The 26,876-nt window shown below is 39.7% G+C and overlaps 1 protein-coding gene across 3 annotated transcripts; it reads right to left on the reverse strand.

Annotated features, from left to right (window-relative positions):
- Positions 1 to 4,849: 4,849 nt before the first annotated feature.
- trim46b (tripartite motif containing 46b) lies at positions 4,850 to 25,865 on the reverse strand. Of its 3 annotated transcripts, none has more exons than XM_027143776.2 (12): positions 25,651 to 25,865; positions 17,747 to 17,984; positions 17,335 to 17,485; positions 16,840 to 17,038; positions 16,109 to 16,255; positions 14,956 to 15,051; positions 14,505 to 14,758; positions 12,428 to 12,549; positions 11,809 to 12,147; positions 9,819 to 10,048; positions 7,256 to 7,323; positions 4,850 to 6,460 (listed from the first exon to the last, which is right to left on the reverse strand). In XM_027143776.2, the coding sequence occupies exons 1-12, from the start codon at positions 25,651 to 25,653 to the stop codon at positions 6,028 to 6,030; spliced, it is 2,280 nt and encodes a 759-aa protein (XP_026999577.1). In that variant the 5' UTR covers positions 25,654 to 25,865; the 3' UTR covers positions 4,850 to 6,027. The 3 variants fall into 3 exon arrangements, with proteins under 3 accessions (XP_026999577.1, XP_026999576.1, XP_026999579.1); XM_027143775.2 differs by having other exon boundaries at positions 25,433 to 25,865; XM_027143778.2 differs by lacking the exons at positions 4,850 to 6,460; positions 7,256 to 7,323 and having other exon boundaries at positions 9,906 to 10,706; positions 25,433 to 25,865.
- Positions 25,866 to 26,876: the final 1,011 nt, after the last annotated feature.

The raw sequence follows: 26,876 nt of genomic DNA on the forward strand, positions 1-26,876 counted from the left end.
ATAGCTTGTCTGTTAAGAAAATGTAAGCATTGTGGAAATGTGTTCACTGATTGCATATTGTGTGAAAAGGACATGAAATGTGTGAATGGTATGGCCACAAAAGACTGATGCTGTGCTAATTGTGTTTTAGAGTTTTGAAAATGTGACAACTGTTTGGACAAACACTTGTTAGCGAATGAAAAAAACTGTAATTTAATTTTGACTTAAAAAGTCATGCAGAACTTACAAAGAACAAATGAAAGATTCCTCTGGGAAATCTGTGTGAGTTTGTCTTCAGGACATTTTCCTATCATTAACTTTCATTATTGTTACTGGATATAAATCTCAATGGAGTTAATGAATTGAACATTTTCATCATTTCATTATTGTTTGCCACCAAATAAATAAAACTAATTACTGAAATCCTATTTAATTAAAAGCAAATGAGTGGTCTGTTCAGTGGGGTTCATATTTTTACTGTGGTCCAAATCTGAGTGGGTTTGTGCCTTATTTTCTTTAATATTTTGGTGCACATTAAGTCTCCTCACCTCTTCTGTGTCCCACTTAAGCCAGGGTAAATTTGGTGAAATTGATTGTGCTTTGAAGAAATCAATATTCATGCTGGCTTTTGTAAGACATTTCACCTTTTAATCATCATTCTGCATATCTGAAGACCTGTCTGGATAATATACACTATATGATCATCACACTCTAGTTCTCCAAACTGTTATCATAAATTCTGAAACACATATTCGTATTATATATCTCTGTGTTGTAAACCTTACATTTTTCCTTCACTGGAAGTCAGAGACTCGAACCCTGGTCCATCATGACAATGCCCCTGTACACAGAGCACAGAGCTCCATGAAGACATGGTGTGTGAAGTTTGTAGTGAAGAACTCGAGTGTCCTGCACTGAGCCCTGTCTCTGACTCAACACCACTGAACACCTTTGTGATGAACTGGAACAGAGACTGAAACCCCAGTCCTCCTCACTCTTACATCACCAGTGTCTGATCTCACTGATGCTCTTGTAGCTGAATGAACACAAATCCACACAGTGGAAAGATCTAGTGGAAAGAGAAGAGTGGAGAGCTTTATGACAGGAAAGGGATTAAACAAACACATTCAGTAAAGGCTATTTCTATTTAATTTCTCTCTCTCTCTCTCTCTCTCTCTCTCTCTCTCTCTCTCTCTCTCTCTCTCTCTCTCTCTCTCTCTCTCTCTCTCTCTCTCTCTCTCTCTCTCTCTCTCTCTCTCTCTCTCTCTCTCTCCATTCTTCCCATTTCTGCTCACTTCTGCCTGACCTGTCTGATCCACCCTGATGCTGTAGTTCATTCTGGAGAAACATGGGATTGCTTTAGATGGTAATACATAGAAAATATGGAGATGACAAACATTTCTGCACTTGAGTTGACTTTAACAAGCTTCATGTTGTAACTAGAATTTCCTGGTACACACTGTTCCTTTTCGAGTCTCTCAGGGTTTCTTCTTCAACACCATCACCTCTGACGTACTCATTAATGAACAATTTAAGTTTAAAATTGACCCGTGTGTTTCCATTAGATTGTTTAAATGTACTTGTGTTTCTTCATAGAAATGAATTGAGGTGAGGTTTAAGTACCAAACAGTTGTAGGTGTAACATGATGACCAAACAGGTGTTTTAGTAAAAACAGAACCGTAGGTATGTTATACTTGGCCATCATCTTTATAAAGTCAGACTAAACACAGATTCTCGTAGAACAGCATGGTCTAAAGTGAGCAGAAAAAACATCTAGCTGGAAATGGAAGTCTTAAATAAAGATTTTTATAGCTGTAACAGACACATCCTTTCATTTCAATGAACTGAACTCAATGAGCTTGAACTCGAATGTATTTTTTATGCGCCTCTGGTGATTAACAGGGGTTTTACATGAAATGTTTAAATCTTCCATTCATTCTAATCATTTGTGATTCAGCAGAGTGCTTTTGATAGATCTCACCTGACGTCCTCCTGTGTGTGTGTGTGTGTGTGTGTGTGTGTGTGTGTGTGTGTGTGTGTGTGTGTGTGTGTGTGTGTGTGTGTGTGTGTTTTACATTATTCTGTCTTATTTCTAGATCAACTGGATCTTATTTAGTTTGCTATTTCTCAAAAGGTTCAACATTACAGCTAACAGCATTAACAGCAGTGTGACATATGGCTCTGTTTAATGTTGTTAGTCCATACAAGACAGGATTAACATCAATCTGTTTCAGGGGAAGAGCAGAAACAATGCTTTATCTATTCATCTTCCCCAAACAAGTCAACTAATGGGTTATTTTTCACAGCTACTCAGTAGACATTTTGTGACTATTAGGCAAAAGGATGTGATAATATTTAATCTATAAGCATAATTTTTCCAGGTGTTCCGATTGATAAACGCATAATAAACAGGGAGAAATGATCATGACAGCAGAATCCAGTGCTTTATTTAATATGATGAAAATCCCTGCTATTCCCCTGCCATTGTGTGGGTGGAAACCAATCAAGCTCAGATTAAGGGATTCACTCACTTTAAGGATTACAGATCGCTACCAAAATTTATGTTAAATGGTACTGTATTGACTGAAATTCAGTTTTAACAAAATTGAAGATACTAATGAATATTTATTACTACACAAATGAACAGTTCTTTGAACCTGGCATTCCATGAAATCAGTATTTTAAACCTTATCTCAATAAATATTAATGTTTGTAACTTTATGGAATATGGTGTTTTGGAACTTGTACAGACCTGGATTCACCAACATGAGAGGTAACGGATGTAGCATAAAAATGTCCTTTATCACTACTGACAAACGATCATTTTAGAAGATTTACTTATCTGGGATAGAAATGTCTAAGTTAGAAGAGATTTCATTACTTATGAAAAGGCTTTGTGGTGAATCAATGACAGGTATGAGAAATTATTAACTCAGAAACAATCATGTATTAAATATATATAAAAGAGATGATAGATGAAAAAACATACTTAATCCTGTAAGAAATGGATCACATGTCTCCAGCAAAATATTCACCAACTCACAGAGTGGGCTTTCAAGAAAAGGGCCGGATTTATCAAATGATCACTGCAGCAGGTTAAACAGAGGAAAAGCTGCTGCAGTTTGCCGTTTTCTCTCCCACTGGCCCACGCGGCTAAGGCTTCCTGCAGAGATTAGAGGCTAGCAATACATGTGGTGTTGTGGCTACATACCTTCAGTCTGCCTGAATGCAATCTGTTACAGATTTTTACACGCACACACACACACACACACACACACACACACACACACACACACACACACACACACACACACAGAGAGAGAGAGAGAGAGAGAGAGAGAGAGAGAGAGAGAGAGAGAGAGAGAGAGAGAGAGAGAGAGAGAGAGAGAGAGAAAGAGAGAGAGAGAGAGATGTTATGGAATGAGAAAAGGAGAGCCAATACAGGTGACAGAATATGGGAGATGGAATCAGTCTGAGCAGGAGATAGAATGATGTGAGTCAGGTGAAGGTGGAGTCTTGAGGAAACAGATGGATCTGGAGTGAAGGACATGACTGCAGCCATTGCATATGTAGGTCAAAAGGCAGGCTGATTGCTAGACATTTTGGCTATAAAATATAAACACAGGGCTGTCAAGGCTGTCCAAATACTTATAAATTCAGCAATTATTCATAGGGGAAAATGCACTGGGTTACTCGTTCCTTTTTATTTTTTCTTAATGTCTGCTTAAACTGAAACATACCATGCAAGATGGCAGCAATTAAAGACACATGGTGGTGTTCACATATGCATTTTCCAAAAGCAGCAAAAAAAAAAAAAAAAAAAAAAAATCCATAGGGAATCCTTACTCTCAAAACTCCAGCCACATTTAGACAGGGACTGATTAAACCGATCCCATGGAAATCCGTAAAGCTATGTTTTATTTTTACAGATTAATGTGGTAGATACTAAACATGAGCAACTGTCATGGGAAAAAGAAAGTACATCCTCTTTCAAGTCTATGGCTTTAGGCCTGCACTAACTTCTATAAACAAACACTTGATTTCAGGGGACAATAAATAAATAAATAAATAAATAAATAAATAAATAAATAAATAAATAAATAAATAAATAAATGGGTCGGACTGTAATATGGTTAATTTCAGATCATTTTGCAAAGGCCTTCACATGTGATGAGGTTACTGTCCTTTCTTCAACCTTCAGAACATCAAATTACCAAAGGTTCTGCTTTTAGAGGTTCTCACATTCTTGATGATTCATTAAATTACTGTTTTTCACTAGTTATCACCTGGATGTTGATTCCTGTCTTAATGTTTGTGAAAGCAGGAATGGTTTACTTATTTCTTATTTTTTCTCCCACCTGGTTTTTGATGGCTCTTGTTTTTTTTCACCTGAGGTTCTTTGATTGTTTATAGATTATCTTGAGGACCACATAATTGTTCTTTAAACCTGATCAATAAAAATATAAAATTAAAGAAGGCTGTACTTTTTCTTTCCCATAAATCCAATGTACACCAGTACATCCAGTGTACACCAGTAGATTCAGGGTACACCAGTACATCCAGTGTACACCAGTAGATCCACGGTACACCAGTACATCCAGTGTACACCAGTAGATCCAGGGTACACCAGTACATCCATTGTACACCAGTAGATCCAGGGTACACCAGTACATCCAGTGTACACAAGTAGAATCCACTTTTTTTTTACTTGGCTCAGATTTTAGGCTGAGAATATACAGTATATTAGAATAGCGTCTAGAATACTGCTGCCCCCTGGTGTTCAGAACACTGTAGTGCCTGTTCTGATGAAAGCCTGATGGCTGCGGCGCTAAACACAAGGACTCGAATGTTACAGACTTATTCTTTATTTCATATTTTTAACATTTCATTCTTGGAATCTGATTAATATTCCGCCAGCAGGCGTCTACATCCTTTTATTCTTAAAAGTATACAGCATTTGAAAGAAGCACAGCTTAAAGAGTACAGCAAAATCAAGCCCACTGTCTTTCTGTTAAAAATATGAACTACAAGCTAGAAATTGCATAAAAGTGTGAGGTTATATGCACACAAACACACACGCACGCACGCACGCACACACACACACACACACACACACACACACACACACACACACACACACACACACACACATCTTTCCTCATCTACATAATGAGGATGAGGTAGCATACTCACATTATACTCTCATACGTCGCTTACGTATTTCTTTAGTAAAACAATAGAATGTTCAGCATTAACGATGTAACCAGAATGTTACTACTCCATTCTTGTCACTGAAAAGAAATAAAGGTCTTTCTACACAGCAAATTAAAGTAAGCATCTCAATGAACTTTGGCAATAACAAGTTTCATGTAGCTGGTTTATATTTACAGCCTATGTTCTTTTTCTCTGTACCTAAATATCTCACTCAGTGTATTAGCCGTATGTAATCTGTACATTCTGATAGTAGATACACATCAACTCTGCCGGTTCTATAGACAACACCAAAGATCAGCTAGCAATGGAATTGAAAATGGAGAGAAAAAATCTGACTTTGGTTTTTCGAGTCACTGGAATGATGGATGTACATCTAACACTCAGGTCCGATATGTGAGTTGTGTAACGAGGTTAAAGCTGGAAATCATTTTTGATTACACCAGAGAGAAATTATTATCAAAACCCTTGAAGTGTACTAAAGAGTAGAGGAAAGAAGTTCTATTTACAGCTGTAGTTACATACAGATTAAGAAGTTATAGGCCACAAGAGTCATTTTATGATTTTTTTTTTTACATTAATTCACAAGCAGTGTAAAGGAATAAAGCCCTATCAAAAATAGTGTAAAACTAGCAAATAATAATAATAATAATAATAATAATAATAATAATAATAATAATAATAATAATAATAATAATAATAATAATAATAAAGTTGAATTGCATATTCAGTGCAATTAAAAATTATTCATTTGTAAATCATTTGTAAATATGAAATATAAAAACAACATTACTAAGATAGCCTGGTGTTACTGATATGTCACCCAGTTAACTACCTCAGCTCATTTTAGTGACCCGGGATTGGATGGTGACTCTTCTGACGGGTGTCTGGTCCGCGTTGCGATTCACCACCAGCTCCTGTATCTGCAGAGCCCCTCCTCCAATGAAGCAAAAGGCGGGACAGACGGGAGCAGAGCAGTCAACTGGACCCTCCCAGAGTGGGCGGAGAGAATGAGCATCATAAAAGGTGACACGGCTTTTCTCGACATCCAGACACACCCCCAGCCTGGGAGGGAGTGGATAAGTGACGCCAGCCGGCGAGGACGGGCTGTTGCCATTGGAGATGTCCCTGTGATTGACAGTCCCGTGGTGGGCATTGGCAGAGGCAGGTAGGTAGATCTTACCCATACCCATTGTGAGGAAGGTGAAAGGGGGCAGAGAGTCTGAAGAATCTTCTGCCCCACTGTCATGGCCACTGTCTGGGTCATACCTGCACAGAAAAAGTTAAATGTTCAGAGCATCTGAAATGATGTAGCAACATGTGGGTGGGGTTTATTATGAAAGTGAGAACATTTTGACATATTCTTTAGAGGTTTGACAGTCATCATCTGATTGTTTGGATTCTACAGGATTTCCAAAAAAATGGAAACAAAGCCATCATGACACTCTGCTTCCCTCATGCAAGAGGGAAGTCATCGTGTTTATAACTGTGACATAAAGTGCTTATGAGGATCAGCGAAACGCTGGATTTTACAAATGATGTGAAGTTCATGGTACAGACTTATTTTTTAAATAAACAACCTGCGGTTACATTCTGGCCTGTTGCAGGAGGACATTTTCATGCCCTTGAACATCATGCTGAACAAAACAAACAATAGTTGGTTGCTTTATATATGAGTCAGACTCCCTTCTGGAGACTAACCCTCACTCTCACTCTTACTCTCACTGCACTCTGACACAATTCAGATGGTGTTGTGCTCATTACATCCCTGCATCAATGCAATGGCAGATTTGTAGTCTGATTAAAGAATTATACTGCTAATCTTACTTTGGAAAACATGATAACCAATGGGAGAGGAGTGTCTTTCCAACAGAAGTAACCACCTCTCTACTTTTAAGGATTTGCTTTAAGACTGGATGAAACTCAATCCCCCATTCACACTGTAAGCGGTTAAAGGTCACTGATTGCACTATATTTATCCATAATAAGCAAAAATGTGCTTCTTTGGAGATGTATTGAGGCCTTTTATGCACAATTTCAAAATCTGAATCTTTGGGTTCTCACCGTGGGCTGGCCATGTCTTGTGGCAGGTGGAACCATTCCTGAAGCTTTGACTCCAGACCAACACCAACCTTCAGCATACAAACGGGGAAAAAGCATTCGAGAAAAAGTCAGGCATAAGATAATACATATAAAGTCCTCTCCGAAATTGGAATGGCAAGGTCAGTTCAGCTGACCTTGGGCTTGAGCTCAAAAGATGTACGAGATGATTTCAGCTTCAGATGGCACCATTTTTTAACTAATTAGTTTGAACCTATTTGTAAATGATGAAAAATTGACTGGAACAATTAACAGCTCTGAAAATTTTCCAAACTATGTGGAGTTCTTATTTTTATTTATGTTTTCTTATTTAATTTCTTAAAGAAATTGTCTGTGGTTGCATGCTGGCCTGTTTTTATAGAGATATTGACTTTACATTTTACATTTCAGTAAGACAGTTATTGGTCCTTGGCAAATAAAAGCTGCTTCTGCCATGATTAAGAATATTTTAACAATGAACATCTCTGAAAATTCCAATCTTTTATTAAGTCCTGGGCTTCAACTGCAAAGACTAAAAGAATAATGAAAAACAGACAGCTGCATATGGGATAAAGCCATTTTGAAGCTGAGAAAAGATGGCATGGCTTTAAGAGCAGATATATAGAGGCCATAACACATTAAAAATAATTATCCTGAGATATAGAGCAACAACAGTTCTGGAACCAAGATGACCTAATGTTCTGGTTCAAGAGCAGATGAAAGATCTGCTCTTGAACCAGAACATATGAGGAACCTAGACTCACAGACCCTACAGGGTGGATCTCTGCCTGGCAGAGAGTGAGAATGATAACAATGAGCGTTTATAAGGATCTGCCAAATGCTAGATTTAACAAATGATCATGGTATCATGATATGGTTCATGGTATAGACTCCTTCATTTGCACGGTTGTAGGCTGCTATGTTTTTACAGAGATATTTACTTTACAGTCTCATGTCCTTAAACAATGCTGAACAAAATAAACTGTGATTGATTGCTCTGCCTGTCAGTCAGACGCCCTCTTAGGCGATCCTTGGCAAATAAAAGCTGCTAATGGAACCCAGACCTTCTGGTGCCAGTGTGAAGGTCTGATTACACAAGACTACAGTACATTTAGATTTATTTCATTTGGCAAACACCAGAGTAACTTCATTTATCTCATTTATACAACTGAGGGTTAAGGGCCTTGCTCAAGGCAGAGCAGTTGCAGCTTGGTAGTCCCAGAATTCAGATTTACAACTTCCCAATCAGTAGTCCAACACCTTAAACACTGAGCTACCACCTCTCACTTCCCAGAATAGGATAGACCCTGCTCTCGTATGCTTTTTAGCTCATTCCTGTCCAAGATCAGAAAATGATATACTGTAAGACTATAAAATACCACCCTCCAGAACGGTGAATAAAGATGATTCTCAAGGCTGCAGCTAACAGTTCTAGCATTGCTATCATTGCTAATTCTAGAGCAAAAAACCCATTCATCATCCCTCTCAGCCCCATGTCCCAGTAGCCTTGACCTCAGTATTAAGGTAGTGAAAGGTTGGTCAGAGACTTCATTACCTCTTCACTAAATGACACCCTGAATCCCAATCTACTGAGGATGGCATCTCACACCTACTTCACACATATCACTGATTTATCTGAACAGCAGGTAGGGAAATGATGTAAAATTGCTGTTTGTTGACTATAGTTCAGTAAGTTGGAGGTCATGAGACTTAGTCCAGCCCTGTCTCAGTGGAGTTCCAACTTCCTGAATGACAGACCATAAACAGTACAGTAAACAGCCACATCTCTCCCTCCTTCAACCTCAACAATGGAGTCCCCCAGGGTTGTGTCCTGAGCTTCTGCTGTTTTTACCGTACATCTACAAATGTGTGTCCACTACAAACTCTACCACCATTGTCAAGCTGGCTGATTCACAGATGAGAAGATCCATAAGACCAAATGGTGTGAAGTTCAATGCAAACCACCAACCAGTGGACTCTCAGAGAAGTACTTCAGAGGATGTCCTTTTTCCCACAGGCCATACCGGTCCTCAACCAGGACAACAGATCTGTACAGTAAATTTTTATTGTAATATTATTGTAGTTCTATTCTTACTATATTTTCATTCTGACTGTTTACAATGCTACATGTCATGTGTATAAAGTTGTGTATGTAACAAAATTTTAACTTGAAGAGGAGACTGAAGGGAGATCCCCCCACCCCCGAAAAACAAACAACAGCTGAAAGAAGAGGCGCTACAAATCTGGAAAAGCTTCACAAGATATGATTGCATAGTTTGGTGATGTCAGTGGCTTATCTGGTTGATGCAGTTATTGCAGGTGAGAATGATACTCAACCAAATATTGTGTTATTTACTTTAATACCATCTGTTCCAATACTTTTGCTCACATAAACATTGGTTGGTGTAACACTAAAGGTGTCAAGTTTAACACATGTTGATTGCTGTACCAACACTTTTGGAGGAAGCTGTGATATCAACATCCACAATCATGATTAGAGTCTCTCATGTTTGTTAGACACTATGTTCAAGTTTGAAGCTGAACTTGCCTTAACTAAGTATGATCCAGGCTCCACTGAGCATGCCCAGTAGTGACGACCCTGGGTGACAGCCACGTCACCCACCAGCAGGTCAGCGGTCAGATGACAGGAAGTTAGGGCTCGGTCAGCTGCCTGCAGAAGAGAGAGGCCTGGCACACTGCGGGCACAGCGCTGCTCTTTACTCACCACTAGTCTATCAGCATGTAGACCCCAACGTGAGTCCAAATAGTAATTTAGTACTGATGGAGGAGTAAAGGAGGAGAGGAGAGGAGAAGAGAGGGGAGGAGAGGAAGAGGAGAGGAGATGCAAGTGGGAATAAATTGCAGTAGAAAAAGTGATCAGCAAAGAGGTGAAAAGGAGAAGAAAAGAGAACAGACAAAGAAAGTAGTGGAATTGAGGGAGGGATTGGAGGAAAGACAGTATTGATTGATTTTGTGGTAGAAATGACAAAAGGCAAGGCAGAAGGGCAGCTATCAGGAAAACAGCCAGAGACAATAAAGGAGGAACAGATGGTATTTACACAAACAGACTGCAAATATTGTGTAAAAATCAACAGGGAAGAATTTCTTTTGTTTGTTTTTAACAGATTAAGAAGTAAGTAAGATCTTGGGAGATTTCAGTTCACAAGAAATGTACAATATGCCTAAGTCTGCATTCATTAGGTCATGCTCTTTTAACTAGTTTATTATGAATATTTGTCCAGATAGCTTCATGCTTACTTTTGGTATCTGTGGGCTTCCACATGACATGAAATTACCAAATTCACTGGTACTCAGGACAAATATTATCTTATAGCAAAATACATCACAATGACAAGGATCTTGGTGAGAGAAAGAAAGTCAGCTTGGTGGATACAACTCATGCACAGTAAGAGAATAAAAAAGCAAGTATAAAAAGCTGACAGAAAATGAAACATAATAGATAAGGAGTAAGAAAAATAAAGGATGAAAGTGTATACAAGTGTACAGTGGATAAAATGTAGACAGAGGAGACATGTTGGGCAAAAAGAAGAGAGAAAAGATGAGTTAGTGAGAATCGCTTCATGGGTGAGCAGTAATCAAACAGAGCACTAACCACACTGTGAATGATTTGTACACTCATGTACAAATCATTCTAAAAAGAAAAAAGAAATGGTAACTTAAACATGTAGACGAGCTTAGTAATGACCAAACGTTCAATGCAAAATTAATTATGCATGAAATGAGACAATTTGGAAACTGGGCTAAAATGCTGAATGATGTCAGCTTTAATTTGAAAGTATTTTTTCAATCTATAGACAATTGTGAAATTACTAGGTATAAATGTAAGTGTTAGTCTTACTGATATAAATATCTTCAAAACAGCTCATTCATTCACTCACTCACATTCATTCACTCACACACACATTCACTCACTCACACACTCACACATTTACTCACTCACATTAACTCACTCACACACATTCACTCACACATTCATTCACTCACACAAACATTCACTCACTCACACACATTCACTCACTCACATTCACTCACTCACTCACTCACACTCACTCACTCACACTCACTCACTCACTCACATTCACTCACTCACACAGATTCACACACTCTCACTCAGTCACACACATTCACTCACACACATTCATTCACTTGCACACTCACTCATTCACTCACACATTCATTCACTCACACATTCACTCACTCATTCACTCACACATTCACTCACTCACTCACACTCACTCACATTCACTCACTCACACACACACATTCACTCACACACATTCACTCACTCACATTCATTCACTCACAAACATTCACTCACTCACACACACATTCACTCACACACATTCACTCACACACACACATTTACTCACTCACATTCACTCACTCACACACATTTACTCAATCACGCACTCACTCATTCATGCACGCACTCACGCAAGCACTCACTCAGTCACTCATAGCTCTCAAGACTGCAGCTGCATGTGTTTTTTCCTGCTGAAAACATGCTGTGTGTTTACCTGGAGCTGGTGGAGTGTGTAAGTACACTTCTTCACTGTATTCTCCAAAGCCGGCTTTATTGCAGCCCCTCACTCTGAGCACATACACGCTGTCCATCTCCAAGCTGGTGATAACTGCGCTGGATCCAGTGACCTCGTCTAATCTCTGCCAGCCCCAGCGGGTTCCAGTCAACCCTCCACGGAGGCCAGCTCTTGTCCCACCCCCTGGCACCACACCCCGGCGACGATACTCCACAGAGAAATGCCAGGACGGGGATGACTCCTGCGGCAGTCGCCAGCACAGGAAAAGCTGATCATAGGCCAGAGTGTGCTGGGTGTCAATCACAGGGGCTAAAGGAGCTGATGAAATGAGCAAGGTTTAGTTTGGATTCAGTCTCACAGCTTTAACCAAAATAAAAAAGGGCACACATTTAACATAGGTCAATAAAACTGTGTAAAAGGCTTCTCTGCCAAATTTAGACCTGAGACACCTCTCAGAGATGGTACAAAAAGCACTCTAAGGAGTCACAGTCTTTCTCCCAGAAAATAGGTCATGAAGTCTGGTGAGGTGATTTTGCAGGTCGTGCTTTTACTGTTCTAAAGGTGTGATTATTTTGTGTACATCGGGTTTGATTCTCACCTTGAATAAAGTTTAGGTCAGTAAGAAGTTTAAGCTCTCTTGAGATGTCCAGTTGAAAGTGTCGAAATGAAGGATCAGCAGAGAGAGAGAAACTCTGCAGTGAATGAATTGACTGGGCCAGCCTGCAAGAGACAGACAGAGACAAAGAGACAGAGCTAATGCTCTAATCAGACATAACATCCAAACTACTGCAGAATATTGTGTAGGTCCTTCTTCTCTCACCAAAACAGAGTTCATCAAACAAAGCATTGACTGCACCAGACCTCTAAAGGTTTTGTTTGGGTGAATGTAACATCCACATGAATGCCAAGACCGAATTCTTAGCAGAACATTGTCCAGAGCATCACAATGCCTTTGTTGGTTTCTTCTAATAGTGCGATAGGATGACTCCATGTTTCAATGTCCCATGGTCATGTTTTGATTATCATGTGTCCAATGTAGTTGATTTTAGTAGTGGACAGGGATCCGCATGGGACTATGCAACAAGCTGCAATAATTTGTGTGTTCTCACATCATTTCTATTAAAGCCAGCTTTAACTTTTTCTGCAATTTGTGCTAAAAGTAGCTCTTCCGTGAGTGCAGGCAGATCCTCTGCTCTTCTGCTCCTCACTTGCATCAGTGAGACTTGGGTGCACATGACCTTGTCACTAGTTCGCCAGTTGTCCTTCCTTGGACCACTTTTGGTGGGTATGAAGAACTGCATACCAGGATACTAATCATCTAGACATCACAATTTGGTCCTTGTCAAAGTTTCTCAAATCCTTACTCTTGTAAGTGATATTAAAACCTAAAACGTACTTATATGTATTTATTTAAATTCATTACATATATGAAAACAGTAAAGTTTAAGAAGTCCTTAAGACCACATGCGGGTTCCACCTACCAACTACTTCAGGTACATTTTTGAGTCCCCTTAATCCTCCCCACCATGAGGGCTCAGTTGATGCTCTGCCCTAGAGATTGCATTTCTTCCTGGATAAAGGTGCTATTTAAAAGGTATCCTTAGATCAAAAGGAGAGGCTCTATTCAACATATTTTCTTGCTTAAATGAAGTATAGAAGGTTTGGTCCAATTTTCCGATCGGTGAGATTCTAAACAGTTTCAAGAAGACCCTACCTTTGATACTTCTGGTAGAGTCCACAGAAATGGTTTACACTTGAGAACCTGTAAAATACTTACTTTCATTTTTACAATGTTTCAGATCACAGATTCTTTTCAAGGTTTACCACTTAATGGCGAGCAACCATATTGTAAAGTCCTGTTGTTTTTGTCTTCAGGACCATGTGTGTTTTTCAAGAACAATACATGCAAATTCTGGCATAAGGCTATTCCCACACTTGAATGAGTAGTGCCTGTGTCGCTCCTGCTAGGTGCAGGAAATCCAACACATCCTCCCTGCTGTCTCAAATGATAGGACTCTTCTAATTCTTGAACAATAATGCAGGTTACAAAATTCATCAACCTTCTGATTCAATGTGAATGCTAGCCACCCTTTCACACCAGTATGTGGCAGACTCGCTCCTTGAAAGCAAACACAATGAGAATGAGGAGAAGCTTCTTCCTGCAGGCCATTTGAATTTTAAACCAGGAAACACCCAGGATCTGGATCTAGATCTGGATCTAGTACTGGACATCTCCCCTTCACTGTTTTTCTGCACACCTTTTTCGCACTGACACTTTAACTCTGGACTGTCACTTTAACTCTGGACTTGCACAGCACAGTACCACTTTATACACACTGCACATGGACACTTTAAGGACAATAATTAAAACCATATGCATTTATGTATATTTATGTATATACATTATTTTTCACTTATATTTTTATATTTTCATATTTTATATAGTTTCTTTTTATATAGTTTATACTTTTTTATTTATCTACCTACTTTTAGTTATATTTTTTATCCCAAATTTCACTCCTTATGTTTGAATACCGGACAGATGCAAAAAGCATTTCACTGCATGTCGTACTCTATATGCGTGTGTATGTGACAAATAAAATTTTATTTGATTTGATTTGCTAGCCATATTCACGCCATCGATTTTATATTTAAAATAATATGTGAGTGTCTACCTGTTATATGTATGCCTGGCTGCATGTACGAAGCAGGCTGGATCTGTCTCTTTCAGCAGCTCCTGGGTAAATGCCATCAGGCCAGCATGTTCCAGTAAGCTGCGCCTCTCTGCTACCTGACTGGATAAAGCCTCGCTCCGCCTATGCCGTGAGTTTTCCAGGGCCTGAGCCAGGATGACCTGCCGCTCCGAAAGCAGAGCTATCAACTCCCTCACACACTGAGAGAGCTGTTCCCGGGCTGCAACATTGTTCACCTACACACATAAAGACAAACACAGGTCCATACTTGTGTTTAATGATTCAGATGTATCTTTTTTTTTTATTTTGATCCAAACATTTCTTAGATTTTTGTAAATAGCTGGCTGACATGCCTAACATTTTTAAAGCAGTAAACAGTGGGTAGAACACAGAGAACAAGACTGGTGGTAGTTAATACTACGGGGAGCATTACCTCAGTCTGGGTGATGGCATTCTCCAGCTGTGTGATTTGAGTCAGTACCATAGCCTGATTGGACAGAATGTAGTTTAACTCCTTGCTGATTTTTTCCTAGAAGAAAACACAAATAGTTCAGTAACAAATTTAACAAATCAATAATGAAAAATGAACACGCTAAAAAAAAAAACTATCCAGTGATGAAGGCAAGGAATAAAGTGCATGTCAAATAGTACTAACAAATGGAATAGACCAGTTACTTGTGGTTAACTGAAACGAGGGCATGAAACAAGGGTGAGACTGCAACATCCTTATCAAATACAACATGCACTATTTGCTAAATTTGCACATTTGCACATATATTTGTATATGTATATTTCAGTTGCACATTTCACACCTGTACATGTGTACATACAATTTCGTCTATATTGTATATGTCATTCTGCTACACTGTGGAGCTTCTGTCACTAAAACAAATGTCTCGCATGTGAAAACATGCCTGGCAATAAAGCTCTTTCTGATTCTGATGCACTACTCATGCACTAAGAGTTAGCAGATTGAAAGAAATTATTTGCCCTTCACTAATAAACATACACTATATGACCAAAAGTATGTGGACACCTGACCAGCATGCACATATTTGCTTGTTGAAAATCCTATTCCAAATCATGAACATTAATGTGGAGTCGGACACCTTTCAGTCGTCATTAAAACGTGGAAGGATTTCCACTAGATTTTAGATTGAGAATGTGGGGGTCAGGCACTGTTGTTGGGCAGTAAGATCTGCTTCACAATCAGTGTCCAAGTGCATCCCAGTGGTGCACAGTGGGGTTGAGGTCAGGACACTACAAACCACACCGTGGCAAACCAATTATGCTGGAACAATGTTTGAGCCTCTTAGTTCCAGTGAAGGAAAAATGTTAAGCAACAGCATACAGAGGCATTATGTACAATTGTGTGCTCAGACTCTGTAGCGTCAGTTTGGGGAATAACCCTATGTGGGTGTAAAGGTTAAGTGTCTATATACTACTGGCCAGTATTATTATTGCACTGTATAACTGCACTGCTGTGGTGATCACAACAAAAATTGCTGCATATCTGTGGTTGTGTGACATCATTCATTATGATAATCATCCATCTATATGCCCAGGGGTTCATTAAAACACAATACCTTGAGTGCTTGATATGCCTGGCTGACAGGGGCAATTTTATGACCTGCATGAGCACGACGCAGCTTACAGAGGGAGCAGAGGAGCCTCTGACATGTTTTACAGTAGAACTGTAACTTTTCCTGGTCATGCTCTGTACATGTCAACACCTTGAGAAACACAGAGAGCGAGAGAGAGAGAGAGAGAGAGAGAGAGAGAGAGAGAGAGAGAGAGAGAGAATACACAAGCCTTCATTTGTCACATATACGATTTGAGTTTGAGTTGTCTGTGTGAAATTTGGGGGTTTCCTCCCACCTCCCAGAAACTGTTAATCCTTATGTGTGAGTGACTGTGATGGTCTGTGGACATGGAACCCTGGCTGTATACCCGGTGTATTCTCACATCATGCCAGTGATCCCAGAATAGGCTCCTGATCCACCATGACCCTGATCACAATGAAGAGGTTACTTAAGATGCATGAGTATATAAAGGTTTGGAGTTTGGAGAATGTGGAATAGCTGGATTAGAAGGTTTATTAGATTTGGTGAGATAGACTGGAACAGCATTTTGTTGTTTCAATCTTAGGTTAGTTGACATAGAATTTGCTGTGGTACAATTACCTGTGAAGCAGAGCGGGATACATCTACTATGCAAAAGGAATTATTTATGAATGATCCAAACCGTGAAACTACACCAACTGAAGGTTAGCATATTCAGATTTATTTAATCCTTCTGGAGTGTGATGAATGCTCACCTTGGGTCTGAAGTTGAGCGTGGGCTGTACATGTTCATGCTGAGCACGTGGAGTACCCCATGGGTGGTAGAGCTTAAAGCACTCATTACAGAAATTCGCCCTGCAGTCAGCACAGCCTTTAGTGGCCTCCAAAGTCTGAGGAGACTTACAGAACTGACACATCACAGCCACGCTACCCAGACTTACTGTGTGCCTGTACCTGAGCGAGAGACAGACCGAACAAAAAGTACAACAAAAGCTAATATTCCTCTAATAAAGGAAGAATAAACTATAGGAAATCACCCAGTACAGAACATTAGGTGTATCTAACAGCTAGTGTCTGAGATTTCCTAATCAAATCGTTCTAACACAATGGTATCTTCACACCTGGTATTATGAAATAAGACATTTCACAATGTTATTTAACAAAGTTCTCTTATTGAAACAAAAGAAAGTGATCAATCTTTCATTATGCTCTGAGCATATGTGTTATTATAAAACCCTTTCCCTTATTACCTTTCCACTATGCGCTCCAGCGTGAGGTTCCTCAAACAGTCCACCAGTCCTCTCTCTCCCAGTTCCACATCTCGACCACAGGGCACACAAGGGAAGAGCATGATCTGGGTCAAGCCCTCCTTACGCCTGCGCCCTGGATATGTCCCAAAACCTGTGAATGAAGATAGTAAGCAGCAGGTTATTCATTTATTCCTCTGTTCTTTTTCTTCCCTTCTCCTCATCTAATGGATATCCTTTATTATTATTTTTTAACCCTCATAGTTATTCCCTAATGATGTTACAATTCTAAAAAATGACTGAAAATGGAACTTACAACCTTCCCAATCAGTAGCCCAAGGCCTTAAACACTTAACCGCCTCTTTCACAGTCTAATTATTTCAGCCCTACTACATAAAAACACACACACCCTTACCGGGACGCAATGGGCGATCTACAAACCGGTGGGCCTGGCGTGGCGAACGTGTGTTTGGTGTGGAAGCAGGAGAATGGGGCTCCGGGGGCAGCTCAGGCTGAGGGTATCCGCTCTGGACCAGCACCTCGGATGCACACAGCAAACAGACGCTGTGCTGGCAAGGCAGAACCACCGGCTGCTTCACAATGTCCTTACACACTGGGCACTGGAGTTCCCGCTCCATGCTCTTCATGTTAGACTGGAGGCAGGAGAGAGAGAGAGAGAGAGAGAGAGAGAGAGAGAGAGAGAGAGAGAGAGAGAGAGAGAGAGAGAGAGAGAGAAAGTATTTAGACATTTTGGCAATAAAATATAAAATATAAACACAGGGCTGTCAAGTGTCACGCATTGAGAGTGACAGTCACGCATTTTTGTCTTTTCTCACACTCTCCCACCACACATCGTATTTGTCACGGTCAGTGATCCTTCCTTCCTTCCTTCCTTCCTTTTTTTTGGGGGGTGGGGGGTGGGGGGTGGGGGGGGTGGGGTTTGGGGGGCACACTTGCCTGTCTTCAAAACTTGAGAGCCCTGTAAACATGTAAAAACAATATGGATTGAAATGTCTTGTGCATTAGAAACTGCAGTTAAAAATGATGTAGTGTCATGTAGAAGCAGTTGCTCGGAGCACTGCATGCCTTCCTGTCCTTCAGAAATGTGTAGTCATTCATTTGAAACTGAAACGGAAAATTCTGCAATCCTGACAAACGTGATGACCGCGTGAAGCCAACAGCAATCAGTTCTGTTACATGTGGTTAGAGTAGCACAAATTGCCCATACAGATGACTGGAATTCATCAGCTCACTAAACACAGAGTGCTGAGCTCAGGGCTGGTCTCCTACACTTGAAACTCATCATGTTCTCTAAATGTGCTACGCTGCACTGACAGATACTGTCCATTCTGGGAGAAAATAGACTCTAGACCACATTTTTATGAAGCTGGTTAAGGTCACTAGATGCCACTAAATTTTTCAGGACTGTTAATTGATACATCAGAATTCATGTAAGTTTGAGGTAATAGTTTAGATAATGGCATTCAACACTTACAAATTTATGACATTGATGTACTTTTACATCACTCTTATGGAATGGACAAATTCACCAACCCAGGTGCCTAGAATAAGCTGATTTCCTGAACGAACTGTTATTTCATTTACTCATAGTTATGGATTTAACAACCAGAAAATAAAAATGACTCCTAATCTTTTGTATGTGATCACGTGCTTCATCCGCAAAGCTAACAGCATTGTGTATGACCCCACACACCCCTCACACACACTCTTCACCCTCCTGCCGTCTGGAAAAATTACCGAAGCATTCGGGCCCTCACAACCAGACTGTGTAACGGTTTCTTCCCACAAGCCATCAGACTCCTTAATAACTGAACTGAACTGTACTGAGCACAACATACACACGCACATCATCTGTATGGACTGCACAGACCCATACCACATACACACACTCCTAATACACATCTTTCAACTTGCTTAGATGCTGCTTACATTCATCAAACTGTTTACATGCTTACATTCATCAAACTGTTTACATGCTTACATTCATCAAACTGTTTACATGCTTACTGTTTACAAACTGTTTACATGCTGTTTTGTATACTTTTTTACTTTTTTGCTCTTTGCACACACTGTCTAACCTTTCAGTCATTTTGCTCATACTGTACAATATTTCAGTTGTTGCTGTTTTTGCACAATCTTATACACTATCTCAGGGACCTGCTGCTAAGAAACTGTGTTCATTCGAGTATTACTGCACGCAATATTGTCTGAACTTACAGTATTTAAATATTGTACAGTATGAGCAAAATGACTGAAAGGTTAGACAGTGTGTGCAAAGAGCAAACAAGTAAAAAAGTATGCACAGTTTTTCTTAGAGAATTCACAGATTTTCTCTCAGACCTATTGGTTCACTTTGACAAAGCATTAATTGTAGGAGACTTTAACATTCATGTTGACGACACAAACAACGCTTTAGGACTCACATTTATGGACTTACTAAACTCACTTGGGCTCAAACAAAACATCACTAGTGTAACTCATCGACGTAATCACACACTAGATTTAATATTATCACACAGAATAGATGTCACAGATATAGATATCATACCTCAAAGTGATGACATCACAGACCATTACCTCATAATGTACACACTACCTATAGAACAGACTAACTGTGTCTCACCATGTTATCGACTCGGTAGAACCATTATTCCGACCACTAAAGACAGATTCACAAGTAACCTGCCTGATCTGTCTGGACTTCTTACTGTACCCTTAAACTCAAACGACCTAGATGTAATGACTAACAGCATAGACGCTATATTCACTAGCACATGAGACACTGTTGCTCCAGTCAGATTACAGAAGGTTAGAGATAAAACACTTGCACCATGGTATAATAGTCATACTCACATCCTCAAGAGGGAGACCCGTAACCTCGAACGGAAATGGAGAAAAACTAAATTAGAGGTTTTTAGAATTGCGTATAAGGACAGTATGTCCAGCTATAGACAGGCTCTAAAAGCTGCTAGGGCTGAGCACCTGAGCAAACTCATAGAAAATAACCAGAACAATTCCAGGTTTTTATTTAGCACAGTGGCTAGTTTAACAAAAAAACAGAAATCTGAACACACTATTCCATCACATTTCAGTAGTGAGGACTTTATGAGATTCTTCACTGATAAAATCGAAAGTATCAGGAATAAAATAGGTGACTCTCAACATATGAGAGCAACTAGTGACACAATCTCACCTAAGGCTTTACAGAGCTTTACAAGTACAGGACAGGAAGAGTTAGATAAACTTATTACTACAGCTAAAACAACATGTTCACTAGACCCCATCCCAACTAACTTACTGAAAGAAGTGTTATATAAAGCTGGTGAGCCTCTTCTTAATATCATTAACTCCTCGTTATCTTTAGGTTACGTCCCGAAGTCTTTTAAGTTGGCAGTTATTAGGCCACTCATCAAAAAACCTAACTTAGATCCAAGTGAACTATCAAATTACAGACCTATTTCACATCTTCCGTTTATGTCTAAAGTACTTGAAAAGGTTGTGTCTGTTCAACTGAGCTCCTTCTTACAGGAGAGCAACATCCTTGAAGAGTTTCAGTCAGGTTTCAGGCCCCATCATACCACAGAAACTGCACTTGTTAAAGTTACAAACGACTTGTTCTTAGCTTCGGACCAAGACTGTATGTCACTATTAGTTCTACTTGACCTTAGTGCTGCATTTGGCACTATAGACCACAACATCCTTCTAGATCGCTTACAAAATTACGCAGGTATTCATGGTCAGGCTTAAAGTTGGTTTACATCATACCTGTCTGATCGATACCATTTTGTAGAATTAAATGGCGAATCCTCCAGTTTATTACCAGTTAATTATGGGGTCCCTCAAGGATCAGTTCTAGGACCTCTGCTTTTCTCTATATACATGCTTCCATTAGGGAACATTATTAGAAGACATGGGATTAGTTTCCATTGTTATGCTGATGACACACAGTTATATATCTCATCAAAACCAGATGAAATAGCCACAGTGTCCAAATTAACTCAATGCCTTAGAGAGATAAAAGACTGGATGAGCTGCAATTTTCTGTTGTTAAACTCCGATAAGACAGAAATACTACTCATAGGTCCAAAAACCAGTGCACAGAAACTCTCACAACTTAACTCCCATTTAGAGGGATGTACTGTTACTAGTAGCTCGACAGTGAAAGACCTCGTGTTATATTAGACAGCAACTTCTCACTCACTCTCACTCACTCATTTTCTACCGCTTATCCGAACTTCTCGGGTCACGGGGAGCCTGTGCCTATCTCAGGCGTCATCGGGCATCGAGGCAGGATACACCCTGGACAGAGTGCCAACCCATCGCAGGGCACACACACTCTCATTCACTCACACAATCACACACTACGGACAATTTTCCAGAGATGCCAATCAACCTACCATGCATGTCTTTGGACCGGGGGAGGAAACCGGAGTACCCGGAGGAAACCCCCGAGGCACGGGGAGAACATGCAAACTCTGCACACACAAGGCGGAGGCAGGAATCGAACCAAGGCCCTGGAGGTGTGAGGCAAACGTGCTACCCACTAAGCCACCGTGCCCCCCTAGACAGCAACTTGTCTTTTAAAAATCATATCGCTCATACTACCAAAACAGCGTTCTTCCACCTTAGAAATATTGCCAAGCTGAGAAACATCCTGTCTGTCTCTGATGCTGAGAAGCTAGTTCATGCCTTCATGACCTCTAGACTGGACTATTGTAAAGCATTACTAGGTGGTTGTCCTGCATCTTTAATAAATAGGTTAGAGTTAGTCCAAAATGCAGCTGCCAGAGTTCTCACTAGGACAAGAAAGTATAATCAAATTACCCCAATTTTATCATCTCTACACTGGCTACCTGTTAAGTTTAGAATTGATTACAAACTGCTGCTACTTACGTATAAGACTCTTAAAGGTTTAGCTCCCATGTATCTAACTAGTCTTCTAACACGTTACAATCCTTCACGCTCTCTGAGATCACAAAACTCAGGACTACTGCTAGTTCCCAGAATATCTAAGTCTACTAAAGGAGGTAGAGCGTTTTCTTATTTAGCTCCCAAACTTTGGAATAGTCTTCCTGATAGTGTTCGGGGCCCAGTATAAATGTAGATTAAAAACTCATCTCTTTAGTCAGGCGTACACATAATACATCCTATAGTATCATGCACTAGTACATCAGACCTGCACATTTTTATGAACAGCAGATATGTTAATCCCTTTCCACTGCTTCTCTCTTTGTACCCATCCCGAGGCATCCAGACACTGTACCAGCTCGCAACGTCCTCTGTGGGACGGAGCCTTTGGACGTCCACTGAGCCGAGGCCGACTATAAGAATCCTGAGACATCTCCAGTTCGACTCTGTGATACTAAGGAGATCCGAAGTCCATGATCCTTACACCAATACAACATTTATCTGACTGTATATTACAATCACACCCCAGTGTCACCCATATGAGGATGGGTTCCCCCTTGAGTCCGGTTCCTCTCAAGGTTTCTTCCTTTACCAATTTAAGGGAGTTTTTCCTTGCCACTGCTGCCTGAGTCACCTCAGACTTGCTCATAGGGGAATAAATACATACACATTGTGATCTATATATATCTAATAATAATCTAGAATTTTTATTCTGTTAATTCTTATTTCTTTTATTATTCGTTATTTCCTTTATCATTAATTATGTTTACCTTCTGCTCTATGTTTATGTTCTGTAAAGCTGCTTTGAGACAATGTCTATTGTAAAAAGCGCTATACAAATAAACTTGAATTGAAGTGAACTGAATTGAATTGAATTGAATTGAATCGAATATTTACATACAGTATTGACACTGGTCGGTCGGCGCTGTTTTTTTTTTTTTTTTTACTGTCTTTTGTGTACTGTCTTTTTTGTATTTTGTGTATTGTCTTGTAACCTTTTGTCCTGCACTGTCTTGTTTGTCTTGTCCTGGACTGTCTTATCCTGGACTGTCTTGTCTGTCTTGTCCTGGACTGTCTTGTCTGTCTTGTCTTGCACTGTTTGCACCAGGTTGCACAGTTGCAGTTTATGTGGCTAGGACTACTTACTAAGTCCTAGTCCTGTCTTTGTTTTATGTAGCACCCTGATCCTGGAGAAACATTGTCTCATTTTACTATGTACTGCAACAGCTATATATGGTTGAAATGACAATAAAGGCTTCTTGACTTCACTTGACTTGACGTGTCACAGCTGAAACATCGACCTGCTGACTTTTTGGAGGATGCCATCACAATCTGGTAATAATGTTGTTTTTTTGATAAAAGAAGATAATAATCATAAACTCATTTGTTTAACTTAGAATTAGGGATGTAATTAATTTATAATACGTCATTCTGATCTGACAGGTATGAATAGACACTCTTTAGAAAGCTTGCCTGAACATTGTACAGTGCATCAAAATAAAAGTTTGTCACAATTCAAAGACAATCTCAAAGACACTAAAACTGCATCTAATCTGATTTGATCCGATCTGATTATGAGGCATACTATTTGTGGGTTTTTGTGGTGTTGTTTTGTTTATAATCAGGGGTTTGCTCTTATAATCTGACCCAGATGCCGGAGCACTAAATGTGTATAGCTATTTGCTATGGGGAACTCGTGGCCTAATGGTTAGAGAGTTTGACTCCTAAGGTTGTGGGTTCAAGACTCCCCCCCCCCCCCCCGTACTTAGAGATAGTTTAATGATCAGCTTGTAATCTGTTTATGCTACAAATGTTCCAACGAGTGACGGATTACAGAAAAGGATATATGCATATAACGGAAGTTGGTCATAGAAATGGGAGACTCATTAAGACTCGTAAGTGAGAATGCACTGAACTGGTTACTGCAGAATGGCAGAAAAAAAGTCATTCCTAGATCAGTATGTTTAAAATTAGGACAAAGCTTCCACTTGAGTGTTATATCTAAGTTTAACTAAATGTAACAAGGCCATAAACACATAAAAACACAACTCAACTTGTACAGGTAACATACACAGGAAACTTACACAGGAAATAAGCTCTTTAGGGTTTACACACTTTAAATTTTAAACTATGTCATTTTTTTATTCTGGATTTTTATATTCATAAAGCTCCTTTGAGACATTGTTAAAAGTATGAAAAAAAAATAAAAAATTTAATTGCATTTAACTAAAGGCATCATTTAGTCAGATGCAGGTAATTATAAATACTTATACATTTAAAATGTATATAATGAATGTATATATTTCTGTAATGATACCCATTGTTAAGAGTGCAATAGAAACAAACCTGAATTGAGTTGAATTGTATATATTACACCTCACTGGTCTGATCAGCAAATTGAAGAAATGTCTTGTTTAAAAAAGGCAACAAAGAAAACAGACCATTTAAAGACAAACCGATAAACTGTGTATGGGTTTTTATTCTTCCTGTGTCTATGTCTGTGGTGGTTGTTGCCATTCGGTCATGTTAGCAGTTTATATTCACTTTTGAACTTTTGAATGCAACATTTACAAACTGCAGTCCTAAAGGATTTTATCAAATCAATATCTGATGACTGATCATTATCCTTGATGAAACATTTCTATCCTGAAGGGAGCAGTCTCTCTCTCTCTCTCTCTCTCTCTCTCTCTCTCTCTCTCTCTCTCTCTCTCTCTCGCTCTCCGTCTCTCTTTCTCTGTCTCTCTCTCTCGTTCTGTCTATCTAGCTCTCCGTCTCTCTCTCTCTTTCTGTCTCTCTCTCTCTCTCTTGCTCTCTCTCATGGCCCTAGTACTACTGCTATTTCATATTATTTATATTACTAATAGTGAAATTATTAAATAAGCAGAATTCACATTTCCAGTGGGACTCTATGCTATTCAGTCACAGTTGTGTCTCACTGTCATTCGCCAATGTCATTCTGCGTCACCTCCATCCCTCTGACACACACACACACACACACACACACACACACACACACACACACCACTCATTCCACAAGCCAATAAAAAACATCCTTCTTTCCTTTCCATGATTCATCTACACACGAGTACTATAATGCTTTAAGAATGGTGTAGTTTAATTCAAACAGAGCCGAAGAGCTACCGGTCCCTGAATCAGTGAGCGCTGCGCTTACCTTCACCTGGTATTTGTGCGCCATGATGGAACGGTATCCACCCCGTTACCGGTGCTATAAGGTCCGGATGGACACGTACAGCATTACAGTAAAACACATTCAGACCCTCGCTTACAGTATGTCTGCCACCATATGCAGGTATGATGCATTTTCATTACACGTCTATTAAATTCACCTGTCAGTTTAAAGCACGATCACAAATACACGCCAGTTGTTACCATTTTTTTTGTGTCCTTAAGGGTTTAACTGAAATCTGCACGTCCTTTTACAACCTCCTGTCCTTCGGACTGCAGGGGAATGTGGGTTAGTGGGATGCTGGCGTCGTTTTTCTTCTTCTTCTTCTCCCACGTCCTTCCCCGCCTCTGTGCGACATCCCCGCAGCATCACGTTTCCATAGCGACAATCGTCTTCTCGCCTCCCTCCATCGAGCATGCGCCGTCCTCCGTCAGAGCATCTGTCACAGTATAGCTAATTATCACTCATAGATATCTATACACTAGATGTCGCCTTGGGGTCCTAAAAATGCGTCAAACCCGCCGCCATCTTTGTACGGTGCTCCTTTACCTCAAATGCATGGACGATGCCGGACTTCTGTGCTGCGTTTGGTTGTTCAAACGAAAGAAATCTAAAAACCAGACAGCAAGGGATTACATTACACAAGTGAGAATGTGTTTTATGATATTGAATGATAAGAAATTATATTTCGTGTTCCGTTGGTTCGTTTCAGTCCTTGGTTAATGACCGCAGCTAATCCATGCTAGTTACCCATTAGTTTTTGACAGTTAGGAAAACAGACAATGTTTGTAGATTCCGAAGCTCTTAATAAGGACATTACAAATTGACCCATGCTTTTTTGCTTAAAGGTGAAGACCCAACTTTATGCATGTTTTGTATGATTCCCTTATCTGTCAAAAACATTTTATTAGATTGTCCTGGACACAAGCAGAATGCTCTTTTATCAAGTTCTACTTCAATTAAGGACATATTTAATGACGTTATGTCTGAAAAAGATTTGGATTTTTTTTTGTTAATTTAAATTAAAAAAAATATATGACTTGCTGTTTATATTTGTTTTTATTGCATTTATATGATATTTGTATTTTTGTAATTTAATTTTGCCATGAAAATAGCTTTTGAATGCTGACATGGTATTAAATAAAATAATCAGAATCTGTAGATTCCCAAGTGATAAACAGACGCTGTCACGGTGTGACACGGTGAGGCAAAGGCGAGTGAGGATCCAAATGCAGTTTAAGTTTTTAATAAACAAAACACAAACAGTAGGCAGGCAAAACAGATCGGGACACTGAACAGGAACAGAGAACGACACAGACCAAACACCAATACAACCACAAATACAAACAAACAACGACCAACAACCGGGAAGTGAACAGACAGAGTAAATATAGTGGACAGGAGGCAATAACAAAGCAGAGACGATTAG

Source organism: Tachysurus fulvidraco, chromosome 7 (genome assembly GCF_022655615.1).
Source record: "Tachysurus fulvidraco isolate hzauxx_2018 chromosome 7, HZAU_PFXX_2.0, whole genome shotgun sequence".
Taxonomy (NCBI): Eukaryota; Metazoa; Chordata; class Actinopteri; order Siluriformes; family Bagridae; genus Tachysurus; species Tachysurus fulvidraco.

Bases quoted from the DNA above. Each gene is read 5' to 3' on its own strand.
- trim46b (XM_027143775.2), bottom strand. From the start codon at position 25,456: ATGGCGCACAAATACCAGGTGAAG. The intron at 16,256-16,839 runs GTGAGCATTCAT...GTGTTTCTCAAG, and splicing joins CGCTCAACTTCAGACCCAAG to GTGTTGACATGTACAGAGCA. The intron at 7,324-9,818 runs GCAAGTTCAGCT...TGTATGCTGAAG, and splicing joins CTGGATCATACTTAGTTAAG to GTTGGTGTTGGTCTGGAGTC.